The sequence below is a fragment of the Erithacus rubecula genome (genome assembly GCF_903797595.1).
Source record: "Erithacus rubecula genome assembly, chromosome: 3".
Taxonomy (NCBI): Eukaryota; Metazoa; Chordata; class Aves; order Passeriformes; family Muscicapidae; genus Erithacus; species Erithacus rubecula.
In genome coordinates this window covers 114,880,837-114,900,041 of record NC_136689.1, presented here as the reverse complement: position 1 = coordinate 114,900,041, position 19,205 = coordinate 114,880,837, and the positions used below count along the sequence as shown (strand labels likewise).

At 36.9% G+C, this 19,205-nt stretch overlaps 1 protein-coding gene across 2 annotated transcripts in view; it reads left to right on the top strand.

Annotated features, from left to right (window-relative positions):
* ARFGEF1 (ARF guanine nucleotide exchange factor 1) overlaps positions 1-19,205 on the top strand; it is an 87,895-nt gene that overhangs the window by 60,520 nt on the left and 8,170 nt on the right. Inside the window, exons 20-32 of one of the 2 annotated variants that reach the window (XM_079301533.1) lie at positions 2,345-2,473; positions 5,543-5,701; positions 6,052-6,202; positions 9,581-9,671; positions 10,734-10,774; positions 10,863-11,032; positions 11,604-11,755; positions 11,917-12,089; positions 13,048-13,208; positions 13,847-13,977; positions 14,671-14,800; positions 15,763-15,898; positions 15,987-16,125. In XM_079301533.1, coding sequence (XP_079157659.1) covers positions 2,345-2,473; positions 5,543-5,701; positions 6,052-6,202; positions 9,581-9,671; positions 10,734-10,774; positions 10,863-11,032; positions 11,604-11,755; positions 11,917-12,089; positions 13,048-13,208; positions 13,847-13,977; positions 14,671-14,800; positions 15,763-15,898; positions 15,987-16,125 — 1,763 coding nt within the window. Of the gene's footprint in view, positions 1-2,344; positions 2,483-5,542; positions 5,702-6,051; positions 6,203-9,580; positions 9,672-10,733; positions 10,775-10,862; positions 11,033-11,603; positions 11,756-11,916; positions 12,090-13,047; positions 13,209-13,846; positions 13,978-14,670; positions 14,801-15,762; positions 15,899-15,986; positions 16,126-19,205 lie in introns of both variants that reach the window. The other variant, XM_079301532.1, reaches the window with a different exon arrangement.

The window sequence follows — 19,205 nt, the reverse complement described above, 5'->3', positions numbered from 1 at the left end:
CATGGGCACCTTGTTCCAACTTTTGTCGATTGTATCTGTTAGGGAATTTTTCCTAAAATTCAATCTAAACCTCTAGGTGCAACTTGTGGCCACTTGCTCTCATTCTTTCCCTTGTTACTTGGGAGAAGAGACCAAGTCCCACCTCTTTCACCAGTTCTGTTGTCCTCCTCTGGGCTCACTGCAGCACCTTCATGTCTTCCTTGCAGTGAGGGCCCAGAACTGAGCACAGGATTCCAAGTGCTGAGTACAGAGCACTGCCCTGGTCCTGCTGGCCACACTTGCTGGCATAAGTCAGGATACCATTGGCCTTCTTGGCCACCTGGGCACACTGAGGATCTCACTGTAAGATTGCTGTCTGTGAAGCAAAATTATGAGTACTTTGTCACCTTATGAAGAAAACTAACATAGTATTTGATCTGTACTGAGGAGCACTGAGCACAGACCTTGTTAATAATTTCCTTTTAGGCTGTTCAAAGTGTCACATAGCAGAGATGTACTATACTTTCTGCTGACTTGCTGAAGACTCAAATTAAGTAATTCACATGCAGGCATCTGTAAAGTTCATAATGTGATTCTCTTCAAGATACCAGCCCTAATACTTCCTACCCTTTACTATCTGAAAAATGTATTTCCAAAGTTCACTTTAAAAGGAGCAAAACATGAAGCACCCTGGTTAAATTAACACCCTAAACATGTTTTGTGAAGGTGCAAAAAATTAGAAGTTGTTACTTGAGGGTATTCATGAACTAATTAAAGTACTGAGGACAGTAGTGTAATGTATTGAGAAGAGGGCCCTCTTCTCAAAAAACATGTGAAAACTGTGGAGTTGGAATACTTAATTTCACAGTTTTTACTTAGACTTTGATTTTTAATGGGTATCTCACCCATTGATGTCCACATTAAGTTGAGCATTGTAATTGTGTTTACAGATACATTTGCTAAATTTTTAAAACAGAAAATATTCACTTTATGCACCCATCTAAGCAGCTAAGAATTGATTGTCTGATATTGAGGCTTGATTTTCACCTCTAATAACAAAACAGCCTACAAGTAACAGCATACATCTAGGTAGAAAGCACAGTATACAGATCATTAGATAGTTCGTAAGAAATTCAATTTTGTGATTTTTTTTTTTTTTTAAGATTAGTTTTGGTTTCAATAGCAATGAAAATTAGGCACTGGGAAAATACATACATTTCTGAGCATAAAATCATAGAATAGTTGGGGTTGGAAGGGACCTTTAAAGGTGATACAATAGCGAATTAAATCCTGAATCTGTGAATTCATCTAATGTCCTTAATATTGTTGCACAGTTACAGTTTGGTATGTGCAAGCATTAAACACTTTTTGAAAGTAGTGCTTTTGGAGTTGCTGGCTTAAATGAAACCAAAGCTCTGTGGTGCATCATTTTATTATGAAATTAAGTGTGCAATCTGTTGCTCTTTGCTGTGCCCATAGACTCTGTATTTCATCTGGGGTGACTTCAGGAAACTATTTTTAAAATTATTCTGGGTTTTGTGGTGTTTCCTCTCCATAATCCCATGTGATTCTCTGCATCTTCTGGCTGGTTTTTTTCTGCCTTTGGGAGAAGGAGCCTTGACCACAAGGAAAGGACTATGTAGACTCTCTCACATAATTTTAGTTGCATGTATTGCATCCTCAGTGCCACCTAAGGCAAGAGGAATGGGAAACATCAATAGTGGCTTAGGTACAAAAAGATGGAGGGATAAGGACAGCAAAATTAGTAGTAGAGAGATAAGGCAAGAGTATGTCCTGGTTTTTTTGTGGTTGTTCACTTTTTTTTTTAGTCTGATTAATAAAGTTTACTTATTTTCACTACCATCTTTTTTTTTTTTTTTTCTCCTGGTGTTATCATGACAAGCTAGTCTTACTTAAGTATGTACTGTTCATCATAAATCTGTTACAAGATGTGTTGGTTATTACCAAAACTGTTTGCTCTATTTTTCAGTGTGCAAAGATAAAAGTCATCCTGGGAATGCTAAAACTAGCAGACATCTAATTGACATTGCTTTAGGATTTGGTTTTTACAACTCTCTGAAGATGACTGTGTTTGTTGCTGAGGAAGAGGAAAAGTGCTTTTGAGGGGAACTCCACTCTACATTACTTCTGCCCCATTCTGTGTCTCATGTCTCTTCTAACCACACTTTATACTATTACATGTCTCGTGTCTGTGTATTCTGTTTCCTTTTTGTCAAAAGACAGCTTCAGGGTTGATTATGTAAGTTAAGCATGGAATTTACACTTCAGCAAGATGGTGCAACTGTAACACTCCCTTCTAGTATCAACAATTGCTAATATAACACTTACTTTGCACACATTCCAGTTGGCATGGACACCTTTCCTGGCTGCATTCAGTGTGGGTCTGCAGGACTGTGATGACACCGAAGTTGCCTCTCTTTGTTTGGAGGGTATACGATGTGCAATCCGGATTGCTTGCATTTTCAACATTCAGGTAAAAAATGTAAGATTGAGACAATACTTTGATTTATGTACCAAAAAAATGTTAATGGGATTCTAAGGGTCTTTGCTGCTGAAGCTGTGCACTGTGATACCTAGAGGCTTCCTACTTGTGACATTGCTATTTCATCTGATATTTGGCTGGAAGTGTAAATGAAGTGACCTTTATTTTTCTTGGTGTTTACTGGTAAGTGCTTCCATGCCTCTGCACTGAATGTTTGTTTCCCTAGAAATAGACTACTTTTATGTCAAAGTGTTATTTTATTTTTAACATTTTTACAAAGCTGTTTCTATCTGTTGTGTTGTTATATAAAATGAGTGTCTCTGAACTGTATTTGAAATACTGCTCTCATCTGCAGAGAGATTATACTAATCTGATACGTCTATAAATGGATACCCTTTAGACAGTTATGGCACTGGAAATGGCATTACTGATGTAATAAATGAATGGATATTGCATTAAGTGCAGTGCCAAGAATGCCAGGCTCTGGCTCCAGAGGGCAATGGTGATTAAACTTAGGCTTTTTTTGGCTTTTGTTTTTCAATTTAGAAACCACTGGTAGGGAAGGTACAATTATGTTATTGTAGATTATTAGTTAATAAATGGAGTCCTGGTCTGCCATAAGTCTGTTAGAGATAACTTGAGAGGGGCAAGCAAAATCCATGTATTTGGCATTGTGCTATTTCATGTGTATATTGAAATTGCTTATCAAGAGAACGTACACCAACCCAAAAACCAACTCTATAAGACTAAGTAGGAGATAGTAAACTGATAAAATAGGGAATGCTTTTCTTCCTTCTCCCCTTGCACTTGTGTTTGGCAAGATGGATAACTGGTTAGATAACATTTTGCCACTAATGTGGAAAGGCACATTGGGACCTGTGATACAGCTGATAAAAAAAAGCCCATTTGAGATCATGTGAGGTTTCTTTCCTCTGTTTTTCCACCTAATTTCTGCACAACTACCTGTCCCCGGGCTGAACAGACTTAAAAATTTGGTTAACAAAGCCTTCCCTGGAGTCTGCAGATGTTTAGTGAAACACATTCTGGTTACTTTCATTTCTAAGCTGGAAAAGAGGAACTAGTACCAGTACCAGTTTCAGCAGCTCTGCAGAGTTTATTTCCCAGTCCAGCAGTGGTCAGCCTTGCTTAGTGAGGGCAAGGACATGTTTACTCTAAGATCCCTATGGTTCAGTTATACCCTTCCATTGGCTTTGGACATGATTGAACTGGAGGTGTTCCAAAAACAAGATTTTAAATTTTGGAAAACGGCAAGCGTTGCTTTTGCATTTTCTATGTTAGTGTTATTACTTCTTGATTTTCTATGGAAATTCTGTCTTGTTGATATAATTAAAACCAGTGTGGTTTGTTGGTGATTTCAGTATTACAGGGTGATTCCAATTCATAAGGTCTTGGTTAGATGAGATACTGTCTGACTGCAGATACCAGATGGCTCTGGTGGTTTAAAGGAGACTGGCACATCTGTACTTGAGCTGATTAAAGGATCATTTCTGTTGGAATGAAGTTTTTCCTCTTGTGCTTAACCAGTGTTGCCAACTTTCCAGTTTCTATTGTGTAAATGTACAGAAATTAAGATGGGTGTCTTTTAAGAGTTAACATTCATTTACACACCTTGAGAGATAATAGAGGGACGTGGATGCCTTTATTTTTAAGAAAATTCCCAAAGCACACAGTATAGTTTGGGTTATGCATGTTCACATCTAAAACCTCAGATTCTGGTTTTAATTATTTATGCTTTTAATCTTAGACTTGTCACACAGTCTGACTTTTGTCTTGAAGCATTTGAGACAAGATATGCATCAAAAGGATGTACTTAATCTGCTTATATCATCAGGTTTAAATTTCTAGGGGATGGACACTTGGTTTAGTTGTTTGCCTTGTACTTTGCTGACTTAGAAAAAGGGAGGAGGGGAGAACACCTGTGTGAATGAGTAGGACTGAAAACATTTTGTTTTTACAAAAGATACACAGTTAGTAGACTCTAAAGCTTCATTGCTTAGTACACTTTCTTTGAGACTTCATTTTTCTGTGCCTTTGCCAGCATACCCTACAGTAATGGCTGGGTTTGAATGTGGCAACTATACTGTGGTCAGTGGCTTAAGGGAAGCCAATCCTTTTACCATAGCCCAGTGTTGTGGTGTTAGTGTTTTCTGTGTGGAATCCCTTCCTTCCTGGGTTTGGATTTTTATATATTTTATATTTGGTTGTTTTCTGTGCTCAGTATTTTTTTTTTTTAGTTTTAAAATAGCCCTAAATATCCATACAATTGAATATGTGTCATAATTGTCAGTTGTTTATCTGGTATATAACCATTTCACTTTGCAGCCTTCAGTTTACACTTAACAGGAGAATAAAATGCACTTGTGGGTTCAACTGTAATCTCCTTTTTACCATTGTTCATGTGAGATCTGAGGACTTCTCTTTGTTGCTCATAGATACCATACATATAAAAATTGGGTAATTGGGTAGGATTTTCTTTTGTGAGATCTGTCTAGATTATGGTCATTTGCTGTTTACCCATGACACCTGCTTCAGAAGCTTCTGAGGTGCTCCAAATGATGCAGATTAATTCAAATAGGTTTTGAGAAATTCCATGGAATTGGTGCAGCGTGCCTTTTAGATACTTTTTTTTTTTAAAGATTTTATTGACAAAAAAGCTAAAGCTTCAGTGAGTCTGCTAAGACAGCATTTTCAGAGTGGTCTAATACAAGAATGTTGAAAACTTAACTAAGTAGCAACATTTCTTCTGAAACAGCATCCTGTTTTCACCAAAAAAGACCAAATCAGAAACCTAAACACAACTTAACATGTTCTGTGCTGTCAGACATTACACTTCATGTTCCTAAATACAAGGAACCTGATTTCGTCCCAGATATCTTCTTAGTGGTGAAGAACTTGTGATATTTTCACTATGCTTTGGAAATTCAGTTTTAGGAAGAGAAAGGTAAATGGTATAGTTGATGAAATCACACAGATTGAACTAAGAACAAGAAATGCCGAAAATATTTACGAGACTTTTGTTTCTTTCCCTCCCATTTGTAGCTTGAAAGAGATGCCTATGTTCAAGCATTAGCAAGATTTACATTGCTTACTGTGAGTTCTGGTATTACTGAAATGAAGCAGAAGAATATTGACACCATTAAAACTCTCATCACAGTGGCTCATACCGATGGAAACTATTTAGGAAATTCCTGGCATGAGGTACAAGCCATTTGTACATAAACTGTAAGAGAGCATGTTCACTGATTTTTCAGTACAGTAGTGTGCTTGTTTGTGTATAAACACGATGGGGTTTAGGTATGTGACACCTTATGTATACTTTAATTGCATACCTTATGCAGCCAATTAAAGAAGCAGAACATGTCCAAGTGAGAAATAAAATTGTGTTCTATTTTCTAGTACTATTTAAATCAATATTAATTTTAGACAGAACAACAGATTTTCTGACCTTAAGTGTTTAGAGGTTTTTTTTCTTTTAAAGATCTTTACTTGTTTTTTACTATTTCAGTCTGTTTTTTGTTAGTAAACAAGTTCTTTATTCTCTGGAATAGATTCTGAAATGCATCAGTCAGCTTGAACTGGCACAGTTAATAGGAACTGGAGTAAAACCTCGCTACATCTCAGGGACAGTGCGTGGCAGGGAAGGTTCTTTTACTGGAACAAAAGATCAGGCACCTGATGAATTTGTGGGGCTGGGACTGGGTAAGTAATGTAGAGTTGAAGGATTTCATTTAACTGGTTTTGTTCAGAGAACTGTTTAAATTTGTTGTGTGTTTTTATGTGAGATTCTGACAAAAGACCATGTAGTAGTCCTTTTAAAACTTACGCTTTGAGACTTACTCCAATTTCTTGAATATTTCATTTGCTCTGTTATTATTGCTAGGGTGGGAAATATAAGAAGATTATATATATTATTCACTTCTATTAAAATATAGCTTTCCAACTAAGAATGGGTTGCAGATGGTATGACCAGATTTAATAATACTGCAACATTAGTGTGCCAAGTATTTTACCAAGCAAGCAAATCAGTATGTGTAGGTTAAGCATCTGCTGTGGAGCTTTGCAAGAAATACACAGAATTCAAACCAAGTGGGAGATTAATTTAGCTTAAATTCTGAAATTCCATTTCTTTCCTATTTTGGTTGCTTTAGTACTAAGTGCCATTTTTAGGCATGAGCACTGAAATATACTCCAAAAATGAGATGATGTTTCTTATCTTAGAAAACTATAAGACTTACCTTAAATTATCTTTAGAAGGTTGGGGGTTTTGTTTATTTGTCTGTTTTAAATGGGAGCACAGTTAAAGATATACAGGTGTAGGGTATTATACAACTCCAGAAGCATCAAAGTGTGTATATATCTTTTTTACTGTGAGAGTTTCAGTTACAGTGTGATGCTCAGTATCTCCTGCCTTTTGAACTTCATCCACAGCCAAATAATGGCTTTGTCTTGCCTCAGTTTTTTGTGTCACGTCTTCTCTTGAGCAATGATAATTTTCTGTCTTCCTTCATCTTAGCCCCCAGACTAGTCCAAATCATCCAGCTTTTTGTATTCTCCTCAGACAGTTTTTCTGTAGTCATTCATTTTCTTTACCTTCTCCTCTTTGGCCTGCCACTCTGTTCTCCCCTCACCTTGCCAAGCATTGATGAAGGGAAAACTTAGGCCTGGAAATCAATGAGTCTGCCAACATATAATGAGCTTCTTCCTGCCCTTCCAATATGCATCCTTCAGTTTAGTGTTCCCTGATGACCTGTGCAACTTGGCTACTTCCAAATGCTGGAAGTTTCTCTATGCTGCAGTGACTAGCCTTTAAAGGTTTTAAGTCCTCATAACTCAAGAATGTAAATGGTATTCAGGTGTCTCTAAATCATACTTGGCAGTCATTGATATAGGTCCATCTCATAAAGACCTTTTGCTGCTGTCAGCTACATTTCTAGGGAAAATAGTTTATGCCCAAATGCATAAAATGTTTTTCTCTGAATTGAATTTCTGGAATGCTTATTACAGTGCACATATGGAAACTTCACCATTTTCTTATTTTTTTTTTAATAATGTTGCTTCAGTCTTATGTAGGAAAATGCTTAATTTGGTTTTCATGCATTAAAGGGCTGTTAGAACATTTTCTCAACTGTTTTAGTTATTTCACTTGTTTCCATAAATCCTTTTTTGCAGATAGTTTAATTTTCTTCGGTTACTCCGAAGTGTGCATTGGAACTATGGGTTTCAAGCAAGCTTTCTATAAAGTTAAATTCCTGTGAAGAACACATAATGTGTATGTCCATATACACAGACATATATTTTACAGGAAAAGAGTTGTTTAGAGTGAGTGAAATTGCAGTCTGGTGACATAGAATCTCCATCTTTCAGACCTACCTGCAAAATCAGATGTGGATAAGCAGCAGCACTCACTCTTCTCGCTAGAGTTAATGTGTTTTTTGAAATAACAAAGATCAGCAAAACCAGACACAAAAGCTCTATTGCTCATTTACTGCCTCAGCAAGGATTCAGGTGTGGCTCTTCAGGCATCTGCATTCAAATGTCTTCATCTCTTATATTACCTTCCTGTTATGGCCCTGTTTTTTTGTCGTACTTGGAAATTCAAAACATCACAAGCATGGGGGTTGTAAAAGTAAATGAGTAAGTCTGTTGCTCCTTTGGTAGGAATTTTGCCTTACTTGGAGTTGTAATAGTGAAATTCACATTTCTTCTATGTAACTTTCTGTTAACAAAGTGGGAAGACAAAACCTGCTGCTGTGAGTAGGTCATAGTCAAAGTGTACTTCCTGTGTAACCAGGAATCCTCTTTGGACAGTGGGAATCTGAGGAATCTCTTTTTCATAAAGCAGAGTTACATAGCTGACTCCTGTGTGCCCTTGTAAAGGATTTCACAACTGTTAGAGTGTGAGTCTGCTGTCTGTTTAGGTTTTCAAGCATTGAATTACAAATCCTGAGATAACAAGAAATTCTCACGTAAGATGATAAAGTTGGTTAAAGTTCTGGCTCCTTGGAAATAGCCCTTCAAATTCTCTCCACAGTCTGCTGCTCATTTGATGTTTCTTAGCTGACTCATTACAAAGATTCAAGCTAAATGACACTGGCAGCTTGTGTGCTTACAAGAGAAGTGTTGATCAAACCCAGTGCTATTATGAATTGCTGAGATACTAGTATGAGGTTACATATGTATGTACAGAAAAATGGTTCCATAACTCCCCTAGAAAAGTACTTCAGGTGGGTCAGGTTATATAGATTTTATGGACAGTCATCTCCATCCAGCTCCAAGTGTAGATGGAGCACATCAAGACTGAGGCAGGCTTAAACATGAGAAGTTCTTCTCTCAGCAAACCTCTGAGAACAGAACTACTTGCCTTCTTTCAGTCTTCTGTTCTTTTCTATGCTGCTGGGAAAAAAAAAGCCCTGAATATAGGTTTTGTGGAATTACCTAGAGTGACTGCAAGATTTCTGCTCTTCTTTTTGATGGTGGTTCAAGGGGAGTTTGGAGACTACTAAAAATGTCAGAATTTTTCTCACTGCAAAGTTAGCAGTTTCTTCATACGAGCTTTCCCAGATGTGAGTAACAGTTTCCAGCCTCCAAAATAAATAATTGCTATTTTTATTTATAGATATTTCTCACTATTTTGGGGTGATAATTTTGCTGTAATTGAGATGTGGCTTAAAGATAGAGTTTTGGTGGAAGCTCTTCTTTCTGAATGATAAGCAATAAAATCTTCTGGGATGGATTTACTCACTTGATGCTAATTAAGTGTGAAAAATTCTCCTCTAAGCTATATTCTCAGTCATATGTTGTGTGTTCTAAGTGGCAAGATTACCAAAGGACAACTTTTGGGGACTAAGATAGTTTATACATGGATAGAGATATAATAATTTGGTAATTAGGTCTTACACCAACTGTTCCCTGAGATGGCCAGGTTGTGCAAGGGAAATTTATAATGTGCTTTTCTTTTTTGTGAATTAAAAATGTATTTAATTATACTGATAGTGGCACAGCTTTTATTCCTCTTTCTTCCCAACCCATTCTGTATTCTCTCTTACCCATTTTTAATCTTTTTCTTCCCCACTGTAGTTGGTGGAAACGTGGATTGGAAGCAGATAGCAAGTATTCAGGAATCCATTGGTGAAACTAGCTCCCAGAGCGTTGTTGTTGCTGTTGACAGGTACTGTACAAAATTCCTTTTGCCAAATAAAGTTTTTTAATCAGTATTTGAATACCCTGTGCTAAGAAAAGGACCTTATTAATTGAATAATTTATTCAGAAAAAATCTACGTAAAACTGCCATAGAGATGTACTTTTCAGTTTGGGGGGTGGGGGGATGCATTTTTTTGGATAATGGGTATTTTTGCAAGAAGGAGCAGAGCAAAGATTAGGCAAGAAGCTTTTTTAGTGAGAAAAAATTACTACAGAAGACTTGCAAAATGAAGTCTGCTGTAGTGTCTGCTGAATCTTGATTTGCTGTATATAGTAACAGATAGCAAATCAGGTAGCAAATCTCATTTTGCCTTAGTACTGAGGGCATTATTGTCAGACCCTTTTTGTCCTAAATGTAATTACTGACTTCCTGCTTTCCTCTAGGTTATGTAGATGTTGTCTGAAATGACCAAAATTATTATCCCAGTCTTCCATTCTAGGAATCACATTTATTTTAACTGGATTTGGCTAGGCAGAATACATATTATGAACATTCCCTGTTTATATCATACAGTAGTGATCAGGCTGAAGTGTTCATGGATTTTGCTAGCTCAGCATATGAGAAATGAGAACATATAATTTTCTTAATGATTATCAAAATTGATGAAGAGGTATCATTTTGAAGGCTTACAAACATTTCTATGGTTGAAGTACAGGCAGCAATATCGATGTCAGTTCAATGACATGTTGTCTTGCAGTAAAGTCATGTCAAGTGCACTGGAAGCTCAATGTCAAACATAAAATACCTGTTTAGGTTTGTAGTGTCCCTCCCTGCTTCATAAAGGGAAGTGTTTCAAATACCTACTGGATATTAAGCACTCTGGAGATGTTTGACTTCAGTATTTTGATCAGGGATGATAAAAGCTGGCAGTATTCTCACTGTGTCTTTACAATTACTAAGTGTTTTTTCATGAATAATGGGTAATCAGAGGGTGTCTAGATATTAAGAAAAACAAGACAAGGAAGCTTGAGTGCATTTAACAGATGCTTTTCTCAAGAAATTTTAAGCATGTCTTTTAACACTTTACAGAATATTTACGGGATCTACAAGGTTGGATGGAAATGCTATTGGTAGGTTTCATCTCTTTCCTACCCCTCCCCACCCCTGTGAACTAAACCTTGGAAAAGCACTGCATTAAAACCTGTGGTCATTTTACAGTGGATTTCGTTCGCTGGCTTTGTGCTGTGTCTATGGACGAGCTGCTGTCTGCTACCCACCCTCGAATGTTTAGTCTGCAGAAGATTGTGGAGATTTCCTATTACAACATGGGCCGGATAAGGTTACAGTGGTCTAGGATCTGGGAAGTTATTGGCGATCATTTTAATAAGGTATCCCTGCTAATGCTTGTAGTGCATACTCCTTCAGTTATTGATACAGATTATTTTATGTTGAGATTAATTGGAAAATCATGTTCTTATATGAATCAGAATGGTTTTTCTGTCCTTCTCTATAACCTTAAAAAAACAAAAATTATAAAGCCAGAAAAACCTGAGAGAAGGCAGAGTATACTGTATAAAACAGAAGTATACAGTAAGTTATTTATCATGATCTGAGTCTAGAGCTGGCTGCTATTAGTTTTGTGTTGTAATTTTTGGGGGTGTTTCATGACACTTGGTTTAAGAGCTTGTCTTCAAGTCCAAATTGACTGTTTATCAAATGGATGTTTGACAGGCATTTTTAATACAGCTGTTGAAGTCTTTTTTAGATAACTTACTTATTTTTAGGAGGTTTTAAATGCCAGGTTATTTAGCGTAGAAAATAGCTGGAATTAGTTAGGGATTATTGAATTGCATGAACTGGAATTGTCTACTGTTTAATTTCGTTAGTTCTCTGTTATCAACTGTAAAGGCAGCTTTTGCCAAATCCATAAGAATTCTGAAGCTTACTCTGCATTCTCAGGTTGGCTGCAATCCCAATGAAGATGTAGCTATTTTTGCAGTGGACTCATTAAGGCAATTGTCAATGAAATTCTTGGAAAAAGGAGAACTTGCTAATTTCCGATTCCAGAAGGACTTCCTAAGACCATTTGAACATATCATGAAGAGAAACAGGTAATAACATACAATTAACTGAGTTGCCTGGGATCACAAGCATCAACTTTTGCAATTATTGTTTCAAATTGCTTTTGCAAAATCAGTCACTAGAGAATTATACTATTCTAATTGATTATGTAATTTAGTTTAAAAAACTATTGTTTATTATCCTAATTTAGGTCTCCTACTATTCGAGACATGGTTGTGCGGTGTATTGCGCAGATGGTGAATTCCCAGGCTGCTAACATTCGCTCTGGCTGGAAAAACATTTTTTCAGTGTTTCATCTGGCAGCCTCAGATCAGGATGAAAGTATAGTGGAACTGGCATTCCAGACTACAGGACACATTGTCAGTGAGTATGGACAATATTCAGATGTCATGGAAGTGAGTGTCACTCCAGAGCCCAAGAAGCTTTGTTTGTCTGTGGACTCACAGCCTGCATAGTAGAGCTTGCTTCATATCTTGTAACCAATGACTTACACTTTCCAATCAGTCCTCTGGGAAAATACTTACCAGTCATTCAATAAAATTAGAGTTAACTGGTTTTCTTTATGCCTTTTAAAAAGGACGTTTGTAGCATTCTGTAGTAAAAACAACACAGGCCTTAGATAATTCTATTTAATGTGTATATTTTTATTTAAGTGAATTATTCTGATGTTTCCCCTAGGGAAAAAAAAAATGTAAATATTTTATTAATATGTTGTTTGCTTATCTTTTTCTGTATTTCTGAATTGTGCTTTTGTAAGGCCTGTTTAGGAGAAAGTGCTGAGCTAGAGGGCACTATGATAATTTTTTTCTCTCTCTATTCTAATCTAGATTCCAGGTTTTAAGGGATCTCTTTATTCCATCTGAACCTCTGCAAGTCTATATAACTGTTTTATCATTGATGAAGCACTTCTTTTCTTCATAAGTAGCTATTTAAAAACAAGGCAACATGTTGCTGGGGCGGAGGTCCATTAATAGATAGAACTCCATGCTTCCTGTGCCCCTCTTAAGCTCTGGTGGCACAGACTAGTGTTAAACAGTAAGCCTATTATTACTCTAGTCTTGCTTAACTGTTATATTTCCCTGCTTTAGTCTAGATGTTGCCTTAATTTATTTTAAGCACTCACTGTCAAAATGGAATGCCCTCTGGATATTTTTTTTTGTGTTCTTTTCTTTTCTTTAGTTTTTCTTACTACTCAGGCATTTGACAGCACCAATCAATGAACTAGTCTCTTATGACTTCTGCTACAGACAGTTCATATTAGAATTAATAGATTTTAAAGCATGACCCTTTTTTTTTTCTTGTGTTCACACTTTTCTCTCAGCAATCGTGTTTGAAAAACACTTCCCAGCGACCATAGACTCTTTCCAGGATGCAGTGAAGTGCTTGTCTGAGTTTGCCTGCAATGCAGCATTTCCAGACACCAGCATGGAAGCGATCCGCCTCATTCGCCACTGTGCAAAATATGTGTCTGACAGGCCTCAGGTACAGTCTGTGTTAACTAAATTGTAAGTGCTTTTATAAAGAAAAAGTAGTTATACTCAGCTTACTGGCTTCCCTTCAAGCCTCATGGATTAATGAGAAATGTACTTTATTCAGAAAAAATAGGAGTATAAAATGCCACAGGCTTTGAAAGTCTTAGTGATTTTTCTTTTCTTTTATTCCCCTTTGCCCATCCCTGCCACCCAGTTCAGCTGGTGACTAGCATTCCTGTGAGCTGTTGGATATCAACATATCTCAGGATCTGCTCTCTGCAGAAAAATGTGAAGAACTGGATAATGGCATAACCAAAAATGCTTGATGTCCTCAGAATGTTATGGTTAGATGCTCACTTTCAGATGTGTCTCTGTAAAAATGAGAGCAGGGCACTCACACTGAACTGCAAGCAAATACTGGTGCTTGAATGTGTAATCTTATTCTTTAAAATTTATGCTTCATAATATGCTAAGCATTAGTTTGAAAAACTCTTCACTTTCTCAGTGTTACTGTTTTTATTTCCAGCTCATCTGAGGTATCAGGGTGTAATACTGTTGCATGAGGGCTTGTTGTTTACAGTCCAAATTGTGTTGTACTTTGAAGAATCTAACTTACATGATTGTGTAACTGTGTGTTTCCTTCTAAAGGCATTCAAGGAATATACAAGTGATGATATGAATGTAGCTCCTGAAGACAGAGTGTGGGTGCGAGGATGGTTCCCAATTCTCTTTGAGTTGTCCTGTATCATCAATAGATGCAAATTAGATGTAAGAACCAGGTAACAATCAGTATTTGTAATTCAAATTTTGAAAGGCTTACTTTACACTTTTAAAACAAAAACAACATTTAGTTAATGCAATCACTATGAAATTACTTACATATTTAATTTGGGTGATACCACTGTGGAAACATTCTGTGTCTTGCTTATCCTACTTACCTTGGGGATTTTAAAACTGGTTTTATACCATGATTCATTAAGTGGTTGAGGATTGCCAAAACAGTTAAAAAAAGCAAAGCTGTACTCTGATCTCATATAAAACTTGCTTATTTTCCTGGAGTATGGCTTTCCCTTGAAAAGTGCATTCAGTTGCAGTTCTGATGTGAAATATATGGGGTTGTACACAAACTTCAAATTTACACATTTGCATGGGAGCTGTGCATCTGGACTCCCTTTTATAGCTGGTGAAGATTAATACTTGTTTCTAGACTTCTGTACTTTTTAACAGGAAATACTCGTTTATTAATTTTTGTGGCCCTTGGTAAAGGAGTTGGTTTGCTATTTTAATTTTAAATTACCACAACTCTCAAAAATATATTTTGGCTGTTGCCTGCAACTTTACATTTTGTGTACTCATGTGTATGTATAATGTTCTCAACAGTATTTGAGTTACTGCTGCTGTAGTTGTACTTACTTGGTCTAATTCATGTCTTTCTGTAAATCTTGGTGTAAGTTCTTCTTTCTTCATTTCAGGGGCTTAACAGTAATGTTTGAAATAATGAAGACATATGGCCATACTTATGAAAAACACTGGTGGCAAGATTTGTTTCGGATTGTCTTCAGGATATTTGACAACATGAAACTGCCAGAACAGCAGACTGAGGTAATAAAAGAGGAAGAGGATTATTTATATGAGAACTACATTTAATATAGCTGTAATATAGTTTTGTCAAGTAATATAGGGTAAGCCTCAAAACTTGGATGGTGGACCTGTGGTTCTAGTAGCCTTATTTTGTTTTAATGGCATTCTGTTGGCAGGTGGTGTCACTGTTTTTCATTTTTTAAAGCCATGTGTGTAAGAGGCCTAGTAGTTTACACTAGGAACAAGAGAAGAATAGCATAAAATGCAGTGTATCTAGGGTTTGTAAGAACTGTAGTTTTACATGTGATGTTTGGAATCTAAGACACACAGCATGCTCACTTGAGTTGAGACTTGTAATCAACAGTGAAGTCACAATTAGAAGAAATAAATTCTGTTAGTTCAAAATTTTTTGATGACAAGGCAAAAAAAAAAAAACAACAAACCCTCTGCCAAATAGAAATCAAAGAAACCCATAACCAACCCACAAACAAACAAAAACCACTCAAAACAGCACAGTGCTGTCATTGCACACTTTTGACCAACCATCTGGGTTATGATCTGTGAAACCAGAACCAGCTACTGTTTGAAAAACTACTGAAATGGGGTTTCAGATGTAACTAATGTGTAAATTAGAAGTTATATCAAAATTGTCCATTGTTTGGGAGGCTTTGTCTGGCTGTTTGGAGTAGGACATACCTCAATTTTTGTTTTTCCCCTGGAAAATGCTTAAACACAGCTTTAGCTAGGTGTTTCATTATTGAGCTAGGATTGGACACTAAGACAGTTGTTTATATTTGTCTGTTCGTGTAGTTCTTTTTAATCCTGCTAGTTGGCAAAGCAGGAGTCCAGTCTCCAAATTTTGAGGTTTTGAGATACAGAAATGAATTTAATGTCATTATAACGCAAATTGAGTAAATAAAAATGTTCATCTATATTTGTATCCAGAAGTTTCACCTTAACTCTTCTTTTTCTTTGACTCCTAGAAAGCTGAATGGATGACAACTACCTGTAACCATGCACTTTATGCAATATGTGATGTATTTACACAGTATTTAGAAGTACTTAGTGATGTTCTTTTGGATGATATATTTGCACAGCTGTACTGGTGTGTGCAGCAAGGTAAGAACTGCACAAATTATGTTAAAACAATGTTAACATTTTACTCTGTTGAATGTGAATAAACAAATACACTGTTTGTCTCTTACAGACAATGAGCAACTGGCACGTTCTGGTACAAACTGTTTGGAGAATGTTGTCATCCTTAATGGTGAAAAGTTTACCCTAGAAATCTGGGATAAAACTTGCACTTGCATGCTGGATATTTTCAAAACTACAATTCCTCATGCGTAAGACAGCTGCTAATATTTTTACTTTATAAAATAGATTAACTAGATGATTTACCCATTTCAAACTCCTAGATATCTCATAGGTGGGGTGAACAAAAAACTGTTAAGTGTGGACTAAAGAGAAACAGACTTACTTGTAACATGATGATAAATTGGGTGTAGGTATTCTTCTGTATTGTTAATGATAAAGTGTTCAAAATTAAAATACTGTATAGGATATAAGCAAAAAAAAAAAAAAAAATCCCCACAAAAACCCCAAGAAATCAACAGCCCCCAAGAATGTAACATGAATCAGTTTTAAGGTTTTGGCTTTTTGGAGAAGTCCTATCTGATTTTTTTGTTATTTTCTTTTTTGTAATAAAAGATGCAGGCTTTGCTGTTTGTAATTACATGTGGAGCTTTTTCCATGAAAGACTAAAATACTGCAACAATCTTACAGATTTAAGTCTCTGTGGTTTATGGTTAATTTCCATCATATGTTTCTATGAATCTCAGTATTTTTGTGAAAATTACCTTGGATATTTGGTAACTTTTTCCATTCATATCATAACTCTGTGTGAGATTTCTTGGAGTAAGGCTGTACCATTCCATGTGCTGTATTTCATCCAATTCATATTGTTTGCTTCTGGGACCTACTTGAGGCCTGAAGAAAACTGAAGCAAAAGAAACTTTCTGCATGTCAGTCTTTCCTTAATTTTAGAGTTGTATATCAGATAGCACTGTAAGAGACCTTCATTCATCCATTAAAAGATAAAATCTGTCAATACCTCACCTATTTTTTAATGTAAGTAGGTATAAATTAATTCCATCATTATAAAATAATTTGGGAGCTAGCAAGTTGCTCCTGCATTTTGATAACTGCCAAAAATAAAATTGGAACCCAAATCTCTGGATGTGAAAGTCCAGTTGAATTAACCCTAATTTACTATGGCCTGTACTTGGAAAGATTTTGAAGTTAATATTCACTAGCAGAAGATTTGCTTTGGTTTCAACATATGATCAAAACTTAAATTTCTGGTAGTTTTGTAGTTGAATATTAGAAACCTTTCTATTTTGGATATCTCAATATGTTGACATACTCAAAATATTCTTGTTGCCTTTAGTTATATCTAATTTGAATTATGTGCATTATTCACTTTGATGTTGAGGCCCTTCTGCTTCTCTAATGGCTTATTGTTCTTAGGAGAGTATCCAACTCTTAATTTTGTCTTGCTCTTATAATCTTTCTGTACCATCTTTTGAGAACTTCATTGTATTATTCCTTCATGAATTTCTGGGAGGTTCCCAACTTCCATAGTCTTATTTTCATTTTATGTGAGAGTACTCATCATTTTTTCCTTCTCTTTCTGAGTCCTAGGAGGATGCTACTTTTTTCCTCCCTTTTTATGGAATCTGGTTCTTTTTCTGATACTCCTTGTTTGGCGGACATTTCATATTTTTATATCTTAGTCCCTGTATTAGCCTTCTTTTCTTGCAATAGAGCTTTTCTTGCCCTCCCATCCATAGATTTTATTGTTTTCTTTTTCCACAATGCAGTTTTAATACTCCACCAGCTTGTTGTGGTGACTGCCCGAGTGCTTAGAGAAGGCAAATGATCTTTTTTACTTTTGTTTTTCCATGCCTGGAAGTAACACAATAGTTAATGTTGAAATTAAGACAGATAAATCACACAGTGGTATATATGAAAACTTCATGGGCAAGTGCTTTATTGCCAATTGTCTTCAAATAGTCAGAGGCTGTGAATCTCTGGAGATTCATAAAGTATCTTCTGGCAGAAGTTCTTATTAGTCTGATCAGGTAGGGTTACATTTGTTCTTTTTTTGCATTCATATGAAACATCATTCCAGGTGTTGTGCAGTTTCTCTAATTTAAGAGCTGCAACATTGGCAGCACCAGTTCTTAGTTGCAGTATCAGCCTCTGCTGGTTCTTGCCAAGTTACTTTTTTGTAAAGAGAATTGATCATATTTCCTTGTTTGGAAAATGTGCTATAATATTTACTCAGCTACCAATTTCTGCAAGGATCAGTTACTAGAAAGCCACAAACCATACTGCTGCCAAGCTTCTACAGGCCACTGAGGGGTTGATAACTGAAGATACTAATGTAGAATGGCACAGAATGGCTGAATTTGGAAAGGGCTCTGGAGGTTTTGTGGTCCAACCCCTGTGTTTAGGCATGGCCACCTGTCTCTGAAATATCTCCAAGGAGGGAAGCTCCACAGCCTTGCTGGATGACCTCTGTCTTGTGCTTGATCACCCTCAGAGGGAAAAAGTGTTTCCTAATGCTCATAGGGAGCTTCCTGTGTTGGTGCCATTGCCTCTGGTCCTGGCATTGTGAATCACTGGAAAAAGCCTGGCTCTGCTTTGCCGCCACATTTCAGATATTTATAGTATGTTGATGAGATGTCCTGAGCCTTTTCTTCTCCAGGTTGGGCAGTCCCTGTTGTCTCAGACTTGTCTCATTGGAGAGATGCTCTAGTTCCTTCCTCACTTTGTGGCTCTTTGCTGAATCTCCTTCAGTAGGTCTGTGTCCCTCAAACTGGGGTGCCCAGGACAGGCAACTGTGCTGAGCAGAGGGGCAGGGTCCCCTTACACAGCCCAGGATAGTGTTTGCTTTCTCTACAGGCCAAGCTGCTTCCCAGCTGGGCAGCCCCCAGCATGTCCTGAGGCATGGGCATGTTGCTCCCCAGGTGAAGAACTTTGTTCTTCCCTCACTGAGCTGCACAAGGTTCCCATCAGTCCATTTCTCCAACCTCTGGAGGTTCCTCTGGGATAGCAGCATGACCCTCTGGTGTATCAGCCCCTCATGCTTTGGTGTCACCCAGCTTCCTGAGAGTCCTCTCTGCCCCATCACTCAGATCATTAAGGTGGACAGATTGGACCCAGTATTGACCCCTGGGGTGTACAAAGAGACCTCCAAGTAGATTCTGTGCCCCTAATCACCATCCTCTTGGCTTGGCTGTTCAGTCAGTTTTCAGTCCACCTCACTGTTCGCTTATCTAGCTCATCAATTTTTGCTTATTTTAATAGTTGCTTTAATTTTTCTTTTAGTTTAATTTCTTTTCTGTTTATAATTTTTGTT